General features: G+C 45.3%; 1 protein-coding gene across 6 annotated transcripts in view; it reads left to right on the forward strand.

Moving 5' to 3' along the window:
- The window catches only part of Pde10a (phosphodiesterase 10A), a 460257-nt gene extending 443800 nt beyond the window's left edge, over positions 1-16457 (forward strand). For 5 of the 6 annotated variants that reach the window (XM_029471092.2, XM_085832549.1, XM_029471089.2 and 2 more), the window contains 4 exons: positions 2745-2856; positions 6722-6802; positions 8523-8611; positions 11356-16456. In XM_029471092.2, the coding sequence (XP_029326952.1) occupies positions 2745-2856; positions 6722-6802; positions 8523-8611; positions 11356-11479 (406 nt within the window). In that variant the 3' untranslated portion in view covers positions 11480-16456. Of the gene's footprint in view, positions 1-2744; positions 2857-6721; positions 6803-8522; positions 8612-11355 lie in introns of all 6 variants that reach the window. The other variant, XM_021186161.3, reaches the window with a different exon arrangement.
- Positions 16458-17771: the final 1314 nt, after the last annotated feature.

The raw sequence follows: 17771 nt of genomic DNA on the forward strand, positions 1-17771 counted from the left end.
GGTCTCCTTAAGTATTTATATAACTAACTGACCCCCTGCACAGTCCCTCTGTCTTGTCCTTTATCATTATTCTGTAACTCATCTTACATACTTGTAAGGAAATCTTTACCTGGCATTTATGTAGTTGTTTGTTTAGAAATCCTGTAGGAAACTGTCACTTAGTAACTTTGTTTTCTGAATGTTTCCTGTGCAAATCTTAAGGCTGACAGAAAAGTGATTAGATCAGATGTGCGCCATTGCTGCTTAGACTAAAAACTACAGTGTTTTCCCCCATTGTTTGTCTTTTTCTGATTCACTATGCCACTTCAAAGTGAGTTACAGAACATTGCAGGCAGGCCCGGGATCCTTCACCATGAATGCTTCAAAAGCAAAAGGGTAGTCTGGTGTAGATTTTCCAAGTTACAAATATCCACACTGGCATTTTAGTTGAGCTGTTTACATTTAATTATTTGCTTGAAAGAAAAGTAGAGTGCCATTTCGCAAAAGTATCACGTGACTTTCTAATGTTGAGTTCTGTTTTGTGGCTTGCTTTATATCCCTTACTTGCTTTTCCCTACTAGAAATTTCCAGGAGCGCAGAGTTTATCTCATTATGCAGGAATTGGAATTGTTAGAGTAAATGAACGGAGCCAAAGTGTCTGATGTTACCAAGAGACTGTGAATATGCTAACTTCTGCATCTCTTTCAGCTTTCACTCTGGGCTTTGCAGTGAAAGCCAGGTCATCATGAGGTCATTCTGAGAGTGCTTACAGCAAGAAGTGGACTCTCTCACAGCTGCTCCTTAGAATGCATGCAGGGTTGAAGTCTAATTCCACTCACAAATAGAATAAAGTATCTATTCTGGCACTTCGGAGTGATCATGACCATCTAACTGATTTATAATTGACACTGAAAACAGTAATTTTACTTAATAAGGATTCATGCCAAGTTTCCAGGCTGTTGACTTTCTTATGAGCAGAAGGATAACAACTTTATTTTGTGTTATCGAAATAATGTTGACAGCAAACTCTGAAAAGTAACACTTCCCTGCTATGGCTGAGCCTTATATCCGCACTGTTACGTGTGAAGTCATTTCCAGTAGAAAAGTCGTGCACATTTTATAAAACCCAGTGTTATTAACAATACTTTTATAGATCTGAAATGAGAAGGGTTTTTTTTTGTGTGTGTGTGTGGGGGGGAATTAAACCATATCATACTATTTAACACAAAAATGTTCAGTGATAATATATTGAATGAGACTGCCATACTTCAATTATATGAAATAATTATTTGTAAATATAATGCTACTTTTCATGTTCTATTTCTGTTTAGTGAATTTACCAATTGAGGAAGGAAATGAGTTACATATTTCTTTAGAAGGCCAAGTTCAGAAATGACTTTCTTTTTAAGCTGAAAACTAATTGATTCAGACAAGTGCGTATTTCCCCGGTCACTTTAAGCTATTTGGGTCTTGGGACTCCATCTGTTTAGGGTGATAGGTAGCCACACACTGGTGAATGTCTCAGTTATTCACCCCAACCTGTAGCAGGTGTAATGAGCCTTTGGGGTGTTCTCTTTCCAAAAGCCAGACTGTGGAGGTTAGTGGATGAAGGAAAGGAAACAGGCTGATGCCAAATGGCTCTTTGTGATGTGCTGATCCAGATCCTGTTGTGAGGAGGAAGAAAGAGCCCCGTGTGACCTTGACAGATGATCCCGAAAGACCAGACTGTCTCTGTTGACCCAGGCTGTGTCTGTAATGAGAAATCTATTGGTAGCCCTGTTTCCTTCAGAATAACTAAGTACATGCAAGCTGGAAATGACTACCCTGTCTAGCCTGTTACACAGCAGTTCTGGATCTCTGAGAACACCTGGTCTTTATAATATACGCAGTTTCCTCTAGGTGAAACCAGGCTATTAAAATTCCTTACTTCATTTCACTAGCTCAAGGATCACTTGAGAGAAAAATCCAGTCAAGACAATATGCTTCTTTGAATTTTTAAGGCAATATGTTTCTTTGAATTATTAAGCCATCATTTTTCTTTAAGAGAAAAAAATTTTTTTTTTCTGTACTTATACAGAGAGCAGGCCAGACACACAGTGAGTGCATTGCTCTAGATGCCAAGAAGCTAAGTGGAAAACTCGTTTCTTTGGCAGAATCTGAGTTTGAACATGCTCTTGCTGAACAGCATAGCCTTGGAGGATCGTGGCCTGTCCCACTCCATGTGTGAGCAAGCTCATCACACACCCAAGCCCTCTTGCGACCTGGTCATTGCGACCTGGTCACACCACTTCTCCCTTGGAGGAATTAAACTTTTTTTTTTTTTTTGGTACATCTCAGACTTTGTGGATAGAGGGAGACAGTACCGTGCAGGTTTTCTCTTCAGGAGACACTAAACTTGCAGAGGTCTCCGAAATGAATGCTTGACCCACAGCTCTGAAAAGCGCCAGGCAATTTGGAAGGTGACAGAATGCCACCTGCTGTGTTGGCTCAAACAGGGATACCTCTGCACCAGCAGCACAGCACACTCCTGTAAGGCTTGCAGCAGAAAGTCCTGATGTCATGTTGCTTTAATTCCATGTTGCTGCCCTGCCTGCGAGACTATATGTTTTTGCTTCTTAATGTTTTCTCTGTCGTAGCAAGTAACACACAGGCAGACTGTACTCCAGGAGATACCTGCGTGTCCGCCCCCCCCCCCCCCGCCCCCTGCTGTGGGTTCCTGGGAAAAGTGCCAATCCTGCATTCACCAGTTTTGTATTGTCTTCTAGAGACCGCGTCATCGGCTTGATGATGACTGCCTGCGATCTTTGCTCTGTGACCAAACTATGGCCAGTTACAAAATTGACAGCGAATGATATATATGCAGAATTCTGGGCTGAGGTAAGTCCTAGATTCTTGTGTTAACTTAGACATTACCAAGAAATGGCCAATGTATCACAGTAGAAAAGAAGCACGTGGCCAGTCAGCCTACCTGACACCTTAATTGGTCATGCCAAGGGTCACTTTGGGAAAAAAAGGTGGTTAATCACACATTGCAACACATTCAGCTATTATGTTGCCATGCAGTGAGAACTCTGCTAAGCCTACCTGACTGAGGGGAAGATCTCCGATCCCCACTGAAAGCATTTAGCACCATGCTCACTCAGCTTTGCTACAGCAACTCTCCTTATTTGATAGCTGACCTTTGCCCCCTGGAGATCCGCTCCTGGGTATCATACCAGATGTGCACAGGACATGGCAGGCTCTGAAGCCCTGGGCTGCATCTGCCACTGGTGAGAAAATAGAGTCATCTTTCTTTGCCTCTGGCAGAAGACAGTGTCCCCGTGCTCACGGACCAGCTCAGTTTCTGTCTTCTTTAAGGGGCCAGCCTTAGAGCAGCAGTTCTCAACCTGTGGGTCGCGACCCCTTTGGGGCTTAAACAGCCCTTTCGTTGGGGTCGCTGAAGATCACCAGAAAACAGAGATATTTATATCCCAGCTCATAACAGCAGCAAGATTAATGGTTATGAAGTAGCAAACGAAAATAATTGTATGGTCTGGGGTTACCACAGCATAGGGATCTGTATTAAAGGGTCGCAGCACTGGGAAGGCTAAGGACCACTGCTCTAGAGCGTGCGCACACGCACACACACACACACTTTGTTTTACTGTGTAACAGAACGTGTCTTGCTCCGTTAGTGAAAATGATATACCCTCATGTCAAGGGTGCTAAGCCTTCACTGCCACAGTCAGTCTGAGTGTTTGTGTGAGCTACAACATGTTCAGTGAACACTACCAGGGAAAACTGGACCATTGTGTCACACAGTTTTATACTGTGCAGATCATACTTGACCTACAGTGTTTAAATTCTAAGCTGTGAACAGGGATGTGACAGGCACATAGGATAGGTTCCTTCCCTGCAGGCTCCACAGTGATTAAAGCTCCAAGCATGGCAGGAAGCCTCCAGGACCTTTGTCCTCTCTGGGAGGAACCATGCATATATCCATCCAGGTCCTGTCAGTTGATTCAACCCCTAAAGTCTAGTGTCTCCTTCTCACCATGCCGCTGCATCCCACTCTACCTGCCCTACCCCTGAATTCCTCACCTATGCCTTTTAGAAGTAAATAAGAGTGATGACTCTGGCAGCCTTGGGTCATGTGGTCCCGGAGCACTGTAGCCCTGGCCAGTCAGCATCTTATGTCAAATCCTCCACCATAAGCATGGAATTCATGTGCCCTCACTCTGCTACCATAGCCTGTCTCTGTCCCCCACCATCCCTGAAGCTACTCATTAGGTGCCTCTCTGTCCCTCTCTTGTCCCATATCACTGGGTTTCCTTTTCAGCATCGTTCTTGCTCTAAGCATATGCTTAATTTCCTCACCTAGAAACTTGTCCCCTTATGGGATGTATGACATCATCGTGAGCAGGGAACTTGGTAGGTTTCACTGATTTGGATAGAGAAGAAAGCAGTGAGATCTGCCAGTTACTGTCTTTAGAGCAAGGAGCTGAAGAAGTGAGCCTTGAGGACCTAGGTACTCCAGGCCAAGTTTTAGGGCACAGATTTTTTTTTGTTGTTTTTTTTTTTTTTAAGGTATTTTCCTCAGTAACATTTCCAATGCTATCTCAAAAGTCCCCCATACCCTCCCCTCAATCCCCCTACCCACCCATTCCCATTTTTTGGCCCTGGCATTCCCCTGTAATGGGGCATATAAAGTTTGCAAGTCCAATGGGCCTCTCTTTCCAGTGATGGCCGACTAGGCCATCTTTTGATACATATGCAGCTAGAGACAAGAGCTCCGGGGTACTGGTTAGTTCATAATGTTCCACCTATAGGGTTGCAGATCCCTTTAACTTCTTGGGTATTTTCTCTAGCACCTCCATTGGGGGCCCTGTGATCCATCCAATAGCTGACTGTGAGCATCCACTTCTGTGTTTGCTAGGCCCTGGCATAGTCTCACTAGAGACAGCTATATCAGGGTCCTATCAACACAATCTTGCTAGTGTATGCAATGGTGTCAGCGTTTGGAGGCTGATTATGGGATGGATCCCTGGATATGGAAGTCTCTAGATGGTCCATCCTTTTGTCTCAGCTCCAAACTTTGTCTCTGTAACTCCTTCCATGGGTGTTTTGTTTCCAATTCTAAGAAGGGGCAAAGTGTCCACACTTTGGTCTTTGTTCTTCTTGAGATTCATGTGTTTTGCAAATTGTAACTTATATCTTGGGTATTCTAAGTTTCTGGGCTCATATCCACTTATCAGTGAGTACATATCATTTGAGTTCTTTTGTGATTGGGTTACCTCACTCAGGATAATGCCCTCCAGGTCCAACCATTTGCCTAGGAATATCATAAATTCATTCTTTTTAATAGCTGAGTAGTACTCCATTGTGTAAATGTACCACATTTTTTTTATCCATTCCTCTGTTGAGGGGCATCTGGGTTCTTTCCAGCTTCTGGCTATTATAAATAAGGCTGCTATGAACATAGTGGAGCATGTTTCTTTCTTACTAGTTGGGACATCTTCTGGATATATGCCCAGGAGAGGTATTGCGGGATCCTCCGGTAGTACTATGTCCAATTTTCTGAGAAACGGCCAGACTGATTTCCAGAGTGGTTGTACAAGCTTGAAATCCCACCAACAGTGGAGGAGTGTTCCTCTTTTTCCACATCCTCGCCAACATCTGCTGTCACCTGAATTTTTGATCTTAGCCATTCTGACTGGTGTGAGATGGAATCTCAGGGTTGTTTTGATTTGCATTTCCCTGATGATTAAGGATGCTGAACATTTTTTCAGGTGTTTCTCAGCCATTCGGTATTCCTCAAGTGAGAATTCTTTGTTTAGCTCTGAGCCCCATTTTTTAATGGGGTTATTTGATTTTCTGGAGTCCACCTTCTTGAGTTCTTTATATATATATATTGGATATTAGTCCTCTATCTGATTTAGGATAGGTAAAGATCCTTTCCCAATCTGTTGGTGGCCTTTTTGTCTTATTGTCCGTGTCTTTTGCCTTACAGAAGCTTTGTAGTTTCCTGAGGTCCCATTTGTCAATTCTCGATCTTACAGCACAAGCCATTGCTGTTCTATTCAGGAATTTTTCCCCTAGGGCACAGGGTTTTAAGTGTAGTAATTTATTCCCGACTCTAACAAATCTTAGATGGTCTTGGTATGAAGCTGTGATTTCTAAGGAAAAAAATTAATTAAATGACTAATTATGCATCCTTAAGAAGATTTTAACACTTCTGTTGGGTTATAACAGAAGCAAGTGCCTTCGTAAGAGTCTATCTTGTGACATCTCCAGAGGATGATGTAAACCTTCCTCCCTAAGCCTGGTGGGGGATGTCCCCTAGGGCATCCACCCATGGCAGGAATGCAGTACTGAGGGGTCAGTTGTCCTGGATCCCCACTGACAGTTCTGGAAAACTGCTTATCATTCTTCGGTCAATACTCTTCAAGCCCCGTTTTACTCTTTCATACAAAGGAAGAACCATTCGAAAGAGAAGCAAGGACAGCTTTCAGGCCTTCGCATCTTTGTCACCCCACCTGCCATTAGCTGTTGCACAGTGGTGGGTGTCTGGAAATTTGGCAAACAAAACAAGCAAATGTAGAAACCCATGAGAATACAGTGCCAGACAGTGATGCAGAGACTGCTATTGCTTTGGCACATCTCCTGGGGCACAAGATATTTATTTTGAAGAAAAACCTCATAAACACCAAAATGTCCTATGTCTATTTGAAAACTACAGATTATTTCCTCTCGTCTCTTCCAGGGTGATGAGATGAAGAAGCTAGGCATACAGCCCATTCCTATGATGGACAGAGACAAGCGAGATGAAGTCCCTCAAGGGCAGGTATGAAGAACGAGAGCCATCTCCATGGCTGTCCGTCTGTCTGTCCACCATCTACCCATGGGACACGGTGGTTTTTAACCCTCCCTAGAACTTTCTCAAGCACAGAGCTCACTATTAAGTGTCTTCTGCCCCTGCAAGTGTCCTGCCCACTCTGTGGTGTAGCCACCTGCCTCTCCCCCTAGCTGTTCCTTTTGTTGCCTCTCCCCCTAGCTGCCTTATGTTTGGTTAGTAAATTATTTGAAATATATCTTGTCACATGGATTAAGGAAGGGATCTAGCAAAGTCTTTCCAAACAGTTACAACATATTCTGTCCCAGTAAAGTTCCTGTTTTAGTCCTTACATTCAGAATAGCAGCTTATGTGAAAATAGATTGAGTTCTGCCAAAAGAAGTAACTTCTTTTGGTAGCATGAGGGAGTTTTAAATACCTCTGAGATGCACAAAATATTTTACGAATTCATCTAAATTCTAAATTTGCATATTGTCAAGTAATTTTGTCACAACAGTGAAGCGTTCTGCTTCCCAGTTAAGCAATCTTTTCTCTGGACATTCTAATCCAGTGACTCCTTACTAAGGTTTAGAAGAAGAGAATGCCTGCCTAAGCTATGGAATTAAAACCAAGCCCACTGTGCTGGTTCATCCCTGTAACCCTGGCCCCCAGGAGCCTGCGGAGGGAGGCTCACGAGAGCCAGGTCCACCTGGACTTCAAACTTAGCTTCAAAGCAGCTCAAAGTGGAAATGCGTAAGCGTTGCCCTAGCGGGAAGACTGCACTAGTAACTCCAGCAGGAGAAAGCAAATGGGAGCTGTGAAGACTTCCTGCTGCTTCTCCTCTCCCTTGTTTCCAGAAGCTCAGGTTCTAAAGAAGTTGCGGAGCTAAGCTAGGGAGCAGATGGCTGCCACTTTGCCATCTATTGGCCAGTTATGAAGAGGAGCTCATCAGGGGGGCGGGGAAGGGGGGAGGACAGTTACCTGTGCTCTGTTCAGCCCCACACCCATCCACATCTGCCCTTCACTAGAGCAGGAAGGGTACCATCAGCTGTTAGAACTGTGGAGTTCAATTAGGGGGCAAGAGAGTGGGCAGAAGGAGAGAGAGAGAGAGAGAGAGAGAGAGAGAGAGAGAGAGAGAGAGGAGCTAGGAGAACTTCAGTGAATACCATGAGGTCTGTTGAAGGGGTTAAGTCTCTGGTGGGGGGTAGGGGTGGGGATGGCACAAGGCTAGAGGTCACAGAAGAAAACTGGAAATACATCAAATCAGCTGCCCCTGAATGCTAAGCTGAAAGGGAGTCTGTCCACAGGGCAGCATTAAGTTAAAGCAGACGTTGGATTCAAGCCTGAGCCAGGTGAAAGTAGAGTCTTGTTGAACTCACTTAAGCTTTGAACTCCATGGGTGTAAACTGTAGCGGTGTGTTAAGGATTTGTGTATGTACACCTTACACAGCAGGAAAAGCACAAAGCGCTCTCTCTCTCTCTCTCTCTCTTTCTCACACACACACACACACACACACACACACACACACACACACACACGCACAGAGTACACACAGCCCACAGTACACAGCACAGCACACAGCACCATGCAGAGGATACAGCACACATACAGCACATAGAAGAAGCAACACTCGGCAAGAACAGCTGACTTCATACTTTGGGTTCAGAGACAGAAAAAGTGGGGACCATCCACTTTCTAACAGCGACATTGTTTCATTTCTCTCTGTGGCAGCTTGGATTCTACAATGCTGTGGCCATTCCCTGCTACACCACCTTGACGCAGATCCTCCCACCCACAGAGCCTCTGCTGAAGGCCTGCAGGTAGGCACAGCATGCCAAGGGGCTTCAAAGCCGTCCTGAACTCTTCTTGGGGTTTTCCACTCCGCCAGCCCGTGGGTATGTCATTTTCATGGTTTACAGTGAGCCTTCTGATTTGAAGCCCACGTTTCTGTTCTGATATCCATTCACCCTGGTCAGGAGTCGTGGGCAGTCCTCTCCCAAAGCCACACCCCCTTGGCTTTCTTCTTATCTGAGTTGAATCTCAAACACTAGCTAATGCGAAGGTAGCCTATTATGCAGCTCAGACAGGATAAATGGCTCTGGCAGCCCATGCCATGGACCGGGGTAGGTCAAGGGACAGCTGTTGTGTGCCGAGGACCCCTTGAAATAGCGTTGCCACCTGTGCTGTGTGGGCCAGGCATGCGGAATTTCCATGAAAGCACTTCACCTCTTTCTGGAAGTGGCTCCCTTCTGAGTCTGTGAGTGTCCTGTCTGTGATCTGTGCTGGCCAGCCCTTGACTCATAGATCCCTGCCAGGCAGCACCCTCTACCACTCTGACACTCAGTGTGGTCCCCAGCAACTCAAAAGAGCCTTCTGTCATAAATCTCATTGCCAATGTATGTCTCCTACGTAGTGTATATAGGCATAGCATGCCTATTCATTTTCTCCAAAAGATAGCAGGAGGCCCTGTCACCATGCAGAGGAGTGCCCACCATGCTGTCTGCTCAGGTGATTGCCAGCACAGAGGCTCAGCCTAAATTGCAGCAGGAACTATTTGTGGAAGAAGAGAAATCTAGGGGGCACCCTTCCTCCTGGGTGTGCTTCACCCTCTTACCTGTTACCTGCTCTGGCTACAGAATCTCCCTCCCCCTGTTCTGAGAGCCCAACTTAGTCAAGAACAATGATATTTTAAAAGATTCTAATTTCCTTTGTAAGACAAGTTCCTCGAATGTAAGCAGAAACCAGAAGATGTTAAATAAAACCCAAACGTGGTGTGCTCAGACAGGGTTTCTCTATGTAGTTCCTGGAACTGTCTCAAACTCAGAGATCTGCCTGCCTCTGCCTCCTGAGTACTGAGATTAAAGGTGTGTACCACTGTCTGGCTTATAGATTGCTTTTTAAAACACCAAATACAACCAACAAGGAAGGCCATTTTCGATCAGTTGTTTTCCTGTCTGAGAGATGGCCTTTCTTCCATCCATTCTTGGAAAGTGGTACAAAATGCTCATCTTGTTGAGCTTCAGTGGCCCCAATTATAGGGAGGTCACTAGAATTAGATCCATAGATGGCTCCACACTGTGGGCATGGGCTATGCCTCACTCCCAGAGGGATCAACTTACAGGAAGTGTTGACATTAAAGGGCAGTGGGAATATCAAACCATCTGATTCCATACCTGTATGTTAACAATCCTAAGTTGAAAACACCCTTCCCTGTCTGGAACGCCATATTTTGTAATAACCATTTAGAAGCTGTCAGGGTAAGTAGCTGTTGGTTCTTCCAGCACAGGACTGGCTGTAGCCTGTTGGGTGGGGCGAGTGGCTTTGTTGGTTCTTCCAGCACAGGACTGGCTGTAGCCTGTTGAATGGGGTAGGTGGCTTTGTTGGTTCTTCCAGCACAGGACTGGCTGTAGCCTGTTGGGTGGGGCGAGTGGCTTTGTTGGTTCTTCCAGCACAGGACTGGCTGTAGCCTGTTGAATGGGGTAGGTGGCTTTGTTGGTTCTTCCAGCACAGGACTGGCTGTAGCCTGTTGAATGCGGCAGATGGCTTTGGGAAGCTTTGATGAATCCCCACTTTCCTGTGCTTGGCTGACCTATGTCATCGCTTTAAGATCACATTAGTATTTAAATACTGTACACATGAACATTAAGGACATTACTAATTTTAGTATATGTCTTTCCCAACATTTCAGAAAATCTCTAAGATCTGGGGAAATGGCACTTTATGGTGCAGATTAAGACTTCTACCCTTCTTATATCCTATTTTAGGACTTTTTAAAAAAAATTTCCCCTAAAGGTATCTTACTTAGTGTGCTTGCTTTAAAAAGTAGGGGGATTTTTAGTAGTGCTGCATATACATTTTGTGCTTGCCAGTGTCGAAGTTCTCTTCTGACTCCGACTTTGTGTAAAAGAAGAGCTACGCCAGGCTGGGATGCCGTGAAAAAGTTGGAGGCACATAGAGCAGTCACCATTGCAGGGATGTCAGGCCATGGGCCTGTGATCATCCACATGAGGACAGGGAGAGAAAAGATTGGAAGGCGGTGGGAGAATAGGGCTCTTGTGGGTGGTCACCGGGACAGAGGTGCCGTGTCTGCGGTGGGGTGATTTGAAAGCCCAAATCAGGAAATTTGAGTTGTTTTACACCTGAGAGGCTGTCAAGATAGAGGACCCTGAAACAAGTTTAAGTGGCCTCACTAACTCTCTGTCATTTTGACCATAGCATTTCTGCTCCCTGACACCCCTGGCTTCTCCTTGCAGGTATCATCAGCCCCTTGCTGATTCCATCCTGAATAATTAGGAAATACTGCCCTTGCTCCAATAGAGTTTCTGTCTTTGCAGCCTAGAGCAGGTACAACGAGATGCCCAGGGTTCTGTTGCCCCCGAGGCTCACAGCTGAGGCGACATGGCATAGAGCCTGCCCAGTCACGTTGAACCAGCCACTGTCCGCATCAGAGTGACTCTTAACGAGGCTGTGCTCAGTTGTCTCACACTGCCCGGGTGCCACTTTTGAAAACCAGTCCAGGAACTCTGTTTCGATGCTGCCTGTAACTCCACCCCTTTGTTCCTAGGGATAACCTCAGTCAGTGGGAGAAGGTAATTCGGGGAGAAGAGACAGCAATGTGGATTTCAGGCCCAGGCCCGGCGCCTAGCAAGAGCACATCTGAGAAGCTGAACGTGAAGGTTGACGACTGATCCTGAAGTGACGTCCTGATGTCTGCCCAGCAACCGACTCAACCTGCTTCTGTGACTTCGTTCTTTTTGTTTTCAAGGGGTGAAAAACCCCTCTCAGAAGGTACCGTCGCATATCCATGTGAAGCAGACGACTCCCTGCTTGCCGCACACACCTCGGACAGTGAGCAACCCAGGCTCCGCCGTGTTCAGACGTCGGCTACTCCGTGGCTCCACCTGACCTCCGAATGCTATTTGCTACCAGGCCAGCACTGCACTGTCTGGAGGGGGCAGAGACTAACAGGAGGGGTTCTTGCCTGCATCCTCCTGTGAGGGTGTGGCCGGTTCCCTGGTTCTGTGCCATGCTGCTGCTTGGTGGCATTTGTTAGGAATGGGACACACGCCCCTTGTTGTGAAGTTTACATGTGACCTTCTTGTAGGTTAACTGAGTTTGTAGCCTGGGACACATGTAATGAAGGTTACAGTCCACAGGTGATAGAGAAATTCAAACTGCTGATTACAGGTGCACTACAGCTGTGCTCTTTCAGTCTATCTGGGGGCACGTAGGCGAGTCCGCTCCACTCAGAAGGAAGCATACCTCTGCCCTCATCCAGGGGACACAGGGTACATCCCAGGCATCGGGGAACTGAAGCTCTCACTTCAAACCATGTCAAAGAATTAAAACACCTCCCCTCCCCCTCACTGTAGCCTTCGGCGACTGCGCCAATCCCTTTATACAAAGAAAATAAAAGTAAGGCATATAAATTTCCTCCAGCAAGCAAATCTTGTGGGTAAAAAAAAAAATGTGAATTTTAACAACCTCTATATTTTCACTGTGTGTTATGGCAGAATTTTAGTCATGTCCAAAACAAAAGATTATTCCAGAAGATACCTCACCCCATGCCTGAAAGGCTCCACAGCATGGCGTCAGTCTCCCAGGGTTCTGATCTGTCTCCTCACGGTGCAATCAGGCAGGACAGGAGGAGGTGCAGGGCCACCATGTTGACCCAGATGGTGTCTCCTCTCACCATTCAGACATCCATAAGGAACGCCAAATGCTGTATTGGATAGTTTTCCTGCGCGACTTTCTAGAGAAGCCAGGACACCCCTGGGCCTTTCCTGGGGACTCCTAAGGAAGTCACAGGTTCACACCATGGGGATTTTCAGGATAGCAGCATGGAGACCAGAGAATCCAGGCTCGGTTGTTCTCTCTTGGTGAGCCTTGAGAAGGAAGAGACTGACCAGAAACAAACACTCAGCACTCTGGCAGGAGCACGAAAAGATGCTTTAAGATGAATCTTTGGACTAGATTTTGATACACCCGATACCATACACACAGGAGCTTGGCATTTGCAAAGTCTATCCAGTTTCCTTCCACACTCTGACTCACAGTTGTAGCAGAGTGGGCTGAATACTGTAACACTGTACATGCGATTTCCCCATGGGCTTCTAAAATGTCACCATCTCCTCCCCTGCTGTGTCCTACTCCATTTACTGGTTACAAGGTGATGTCAACAAGAGAAGCTATTACAACACCAGGGCTGTGCACACATGTGCACACACATGTATGCACAAGCACACAGATGTATGTACAGCGCACACACACACACACACACACACACACACACACATACACCAAAAGGAGAGAAAAGGAAGAAGAAAAAGTTTATAAAAAGGGACAGCTACCCCCATATTCAAAAACAGTTCTTTTCCCTGTAGGGAAACAGCTCTCCATAAGGAAATTATCATGAGTGTGTTCTCCCATCAATGTACTTCTCCCAGGGGTGCTCACTGAAGCTGGTCCACTTATATAAACAGGTGACACTGGCTGCAGCAAAAAGCCATTCGATCCACACAAATTGATCATCTATCATCTTGGAATCTGAATTGCAGGGAGGAGCAGTGTGTAAGACGACCGTTTAATTCAGGCATTCTGAAGGCATGAGTGCATGGATTCTGTCACCAAGCATATAAAAGGACCTGGCACTGGGAAACCTATGACTGACTGTTTTTGCTGTAGAAGTAGGGATTTTACAGAAGTCTCTTTGAATTTGCTCTGCCTGGGGCAGTTTTGCAGAGGAACCTGCCAGAGATTTATTGGCTGGTCGGTCAGTCTCTTGGGAAATAGTATCATGTGAGAAACAGTTTGTAGAAAAAAAACTATACCTGGGAAGACCTTTGCAACATTGTTCCTTCCATGAGCCAAGACTCAGTTAGGAGGCATAAATCTGCCCAGAATAAACTAGGCCAGGATACAGCCATGTTTAGTTAATAATTTGGTTTTAGAATTCACACAGGCAGGATTGGTTTTTTTGTGTCTTGGCAAGTGGAGCATATTTAACATACAGGCATGGGAATCTGCCTCAGCTTTTCCCACCCTCTTGTCTCACCAAGTTTTTTCTCTCCAAAGGTTTTCAGGAATTTCTCATTAATGGCTGATGCAAACTTAGTGAATAATAATGAATATAAACAATGCTCAACTCACCAAAATTATATTACTTGCAGTCATTTGTGATAACACAAATTTTATCGCAATGATTATTTTTATCTAATTTGTGGCCACACACTGTGGTTATCTTTTGTTGTGGTTGTTTCTGAGAAAATGTTCTTGGATATGTAAGTGCCAATACCAGTGTGAAGTATTGATCCCGGGCAGCAAAATACAGCCTAAGGTTTGTAAACATCAATTCTATCTCAGTTCAGCAGAGGGCCTGAGAAGCTGTGGGGCAGTGTAAAGTATGCTGGGCTGGTGGTGGTCAGCCTTCCCCCTTGCCAAGAAGAGAGCAGTTGAATCCTGCCCCCAGCTCCCTCCAGCCTGAAGAGTGATCAGTGCTGGCCAGACAGGTCGCTGAGATATTCTAAGTGACCTACTCCCACAATGGCAAAAAATAGGCGGTTTGATGTGACCTGTTTAGGGTGGCTCTCCTCTTTTGAGCATGTGCTAGCATTTTTATTTTATACTCACCCAGTGAACTCTGTTCTTTCAAGTGTGTTCATGTATGTGCTAGATATATTAGCACAGCCTGCCTTCTGCTGCACAACGCCTTAGAGACCCGGCCTTTCAATGAGCTTAGCTTGTGCTGTGTTTCTGCTCTCTTAGGTCTAAACTATGGTGTCAGCTTTAATAGAACAAAAGTATGCATCTTGCCTTGGCTTGAGCTTTTTCGTTTTCAATGCTGACTTCTCCCCTTTCTCTCCTGTGCTCATCTTACCTTTCCAGAGTGTAGGGGACAACTTTTAAAGAGGCGTGTCCCTGGTAGGGGCATCCCTGTTCACCAGGTGCCTGTCATCACCCCACTTCACTGACATCTACCCTGGTGACTATGGGTTCCTCTTGTTTGTAGGGAACGGTGGTTCCAGGTAGAGGCATCAATCTGTTGGGTTCTGGCTCCCGGCTACCTTTGGTTTCGAAAGTCTCTTCTCTGTACATTCCTACCCCGCATTTGCTTTGTGCGGTGCTGATGCTGTGCGCAGTAGGATTCTTGGATGACTTTCCATCAGTCACAGACTCCCCCTGTTGCAAAGTGTCAGGCTGACTCGACAGTCCCCGTAAAATCTGAGTCAGTCACATACAGGCTGACAGCCACGGCTTCAACTTGCATGGCCATTCTATTTTCACACATGAGTTTCTGTTGCCGGCTGGCTGGCTGGCATTCTCTATGCTAAGTTGAAATCAGGGGTGCCCAGCAGAGCCCATCATTCTCACTGTCTTTGAAACAAAGCTGTACGGTTTGATCAATGAACGTATTTAAAGCATTTCATGCAATGACAAAGTGCTCAGTAGTGGAAGGCAGGCTGTGATCAGTCTGCCTGCTCCTTACTATAATTGTGAGGGTTTGTTACTGGAACTGGAGGCCTGACCTTGTGGGGGCACAGGGTGGAACCTTAGCTGAATATAGTGCGTGTCTCAAGAGGAAGTCAGGGCACTAGCTCAGTGCTCAATCTCCAGGTACTATACATTTGCCCGTTTTATCTCTAATGTGAAATAAATCCCCAAACACTTGTTTATGGTGTAGCGTACCTAAAATACTATTCTATTATGGGTGTCCCCACTTTCTTTCTTGGTTTGGTCACCCCGATCCCCCGGTCTTCTGCTGTATCTAGAACAGTGAATATAAATGATGTACGGGAATAGTGTTTCCATATGATCTGTTGTCTGGAGTATACGCTACATGTTCATTTACTGTACAAAATCCCAGTGCAGCTGATGATGCAAAGCAGTCTCTCTCTGTGTACAGTGCCCCACCTATTTAAAAATCACGTACTTGCCCAGAACACTGTGAAACACTTAACATAAGAACAAACGCAGCGTCTGGATTCTTTCCAAGAAGAGCAACTTTCTCCACAGGAACACAGTAACAAAAGAGGTCCGCCGCCATCCACACCCAGCCAAGACACCTCAGAGGCCATAGGGACAACCTCCTTGCTGGCCAACACCTGCTGGAGCAGGGGCACAGGTCCCAGCAACTGATCCTCAGTGGATGGGTCTGCAGCCAAAGCCTTAATGGGCTCTCTTTTGAAGGGGAAAGAAAGAATTTCAAGCTAATGATATCCAACATTATTATAGTTGATGAGTTAGTAAATTCCAAAAAAAGATGATTTTATATGTATGACATAAAAAAAAAAATCTTTGTAAAGTGCGCAAGTGCAATAATTTAAAGAGGTCTTATCTTTGCATTTATAAATTATAAATATTGTACATGTGTGTAATTTTTCATGTATTCATTTGCAGTCTTTGTATTTAAAAAAACCTTTACTGTTATGTTTGTATAATAGAACATTAATCATTTATTATAACTCAGACAAGGTGTAAATAAATTCATAATTCAAACAGCCAGTATATATGCATATATGGGTGTTACATTGCAAAAATCTCTATCTTTGTTCTATTCACATGCTTAAAGAAGTAAGAAATCTTTTGTGGATATGTAATTATACATATAAAGTATATATATATGTATGATACATGAAATATATTTAGAAATGTTCATAATTTTAATGGATATTCTTTGGTGTGAATAATTGAATACAACATTTTTAAAATATCATCTCTCAAGTTTTCTCTCGTTTGTGGGGAAGGCGACAGATGCCCAGAGAAGCTGTCCATAGGTGGCAGCCAGATCTTCCCACAGACACTTGTTTGGCTGAGAGTCAACACAGTCTGTATGAAATGCAGCTGAGAAAACATTTTCTCTCTCTAGAGAGGAGCCAGAGGCCAGCTTCTCAGTATAAGTGTTAAATCTGTTTCCTGCTCCTATCAGGTTAGTTTTTGTTGACTTCACACAAGCTAGAGTTATGTGGAAAGAGGAACCTCAGCTGAGAAAATGCCATAGTAACTGACTTGTAGGCAAGTCTGTGGGACATTTTCCTTGATTAGTGATTGATAGGGAAGGATCCACTATGGGTGGTGCCACACCCTAGGCTGGTGGTCCCGACTGTGAAATAAATGAGCCTGAGCAAGCCACAGGAAGCAAGGCCGTAAGCAGCACTCCTCTGTGGCCTTCTGCATCATCAGCTCCTGCCTCAGCTCCGGCCTCCAGGTTTTTGCCCAGTTTGAGTTCCAGTTTCCTTCAAGGTCAGAGTAAACGGAAATAAACACCCTCCTTCCCAAGTTGCTTTTGGTGACAGTGTTTATGACAGCAATAGAAACCCAAGACAGAGGTAGACTGTCTGTACATGTGCTCCACCTCCCCCAACACCACCACCTCCGCCCTGAGCCTCATGGGGAAGGGGTCGGGGTGTGTGGCTCGGTGGTAGGGCATTCGTTTGCCTTTGAAGAGTGGGTTCCAGCCTGGCACTGTAGAAAGGTTGCTAGTTCCCTTTCATATCAAACCAGGCTGAAAGGGTCAGAATTCACTGCCCGAGTCATAGGTCAAGGTTATAGGTCACCTGGGGCTAGGTGCGACTCTGTTCTTCCTGGCTTTCCATAGCACTTAGCCATCGCTGCTCAAGACTCTTCCCTTGGTGAACGCACGTGTCTGGTCCTTCCATCCCTCTGCCTTCAGGAGCCACCCCCTCCCCCACGTGGGGACAACATGGGCAGTGAGCCAGGGATTTGCTTCCACAAAAATCCACCTTAGTTTTGACAGGTCAGTGGGTTGCAGCGATAATAATTGAATATACTTCTCCTTCAATCACTTTGATAGACGACTAAACAATAGGAGGGAGTATGGGTTTTACTATATTCTTAAGGATTGACACATATTTGACCCTTGACATTCTGATTTTTGTCACCTAAGGGATAGAATGATTACGTTGATATAAGCCATGATTTGGAAGAATTTTTTTTTCGGCCGTAGGGGGGAAAAGATTAACA

This window comes from Mus caroli, unplaced genomic scaffold (genome assembly GCF_978045245.1).
Source record: "Mus caroli unplaced genomic scaffold, Mus_caroli_1 scaffold_18, whole genome shotgun sequence".
Classification (NCBI taxonomy): domain Eukaryota; kingdom Metazoa; phylum Chordata; class Mammalia; order Rodentia; family Muridae; genus Mus; species Mus caroli.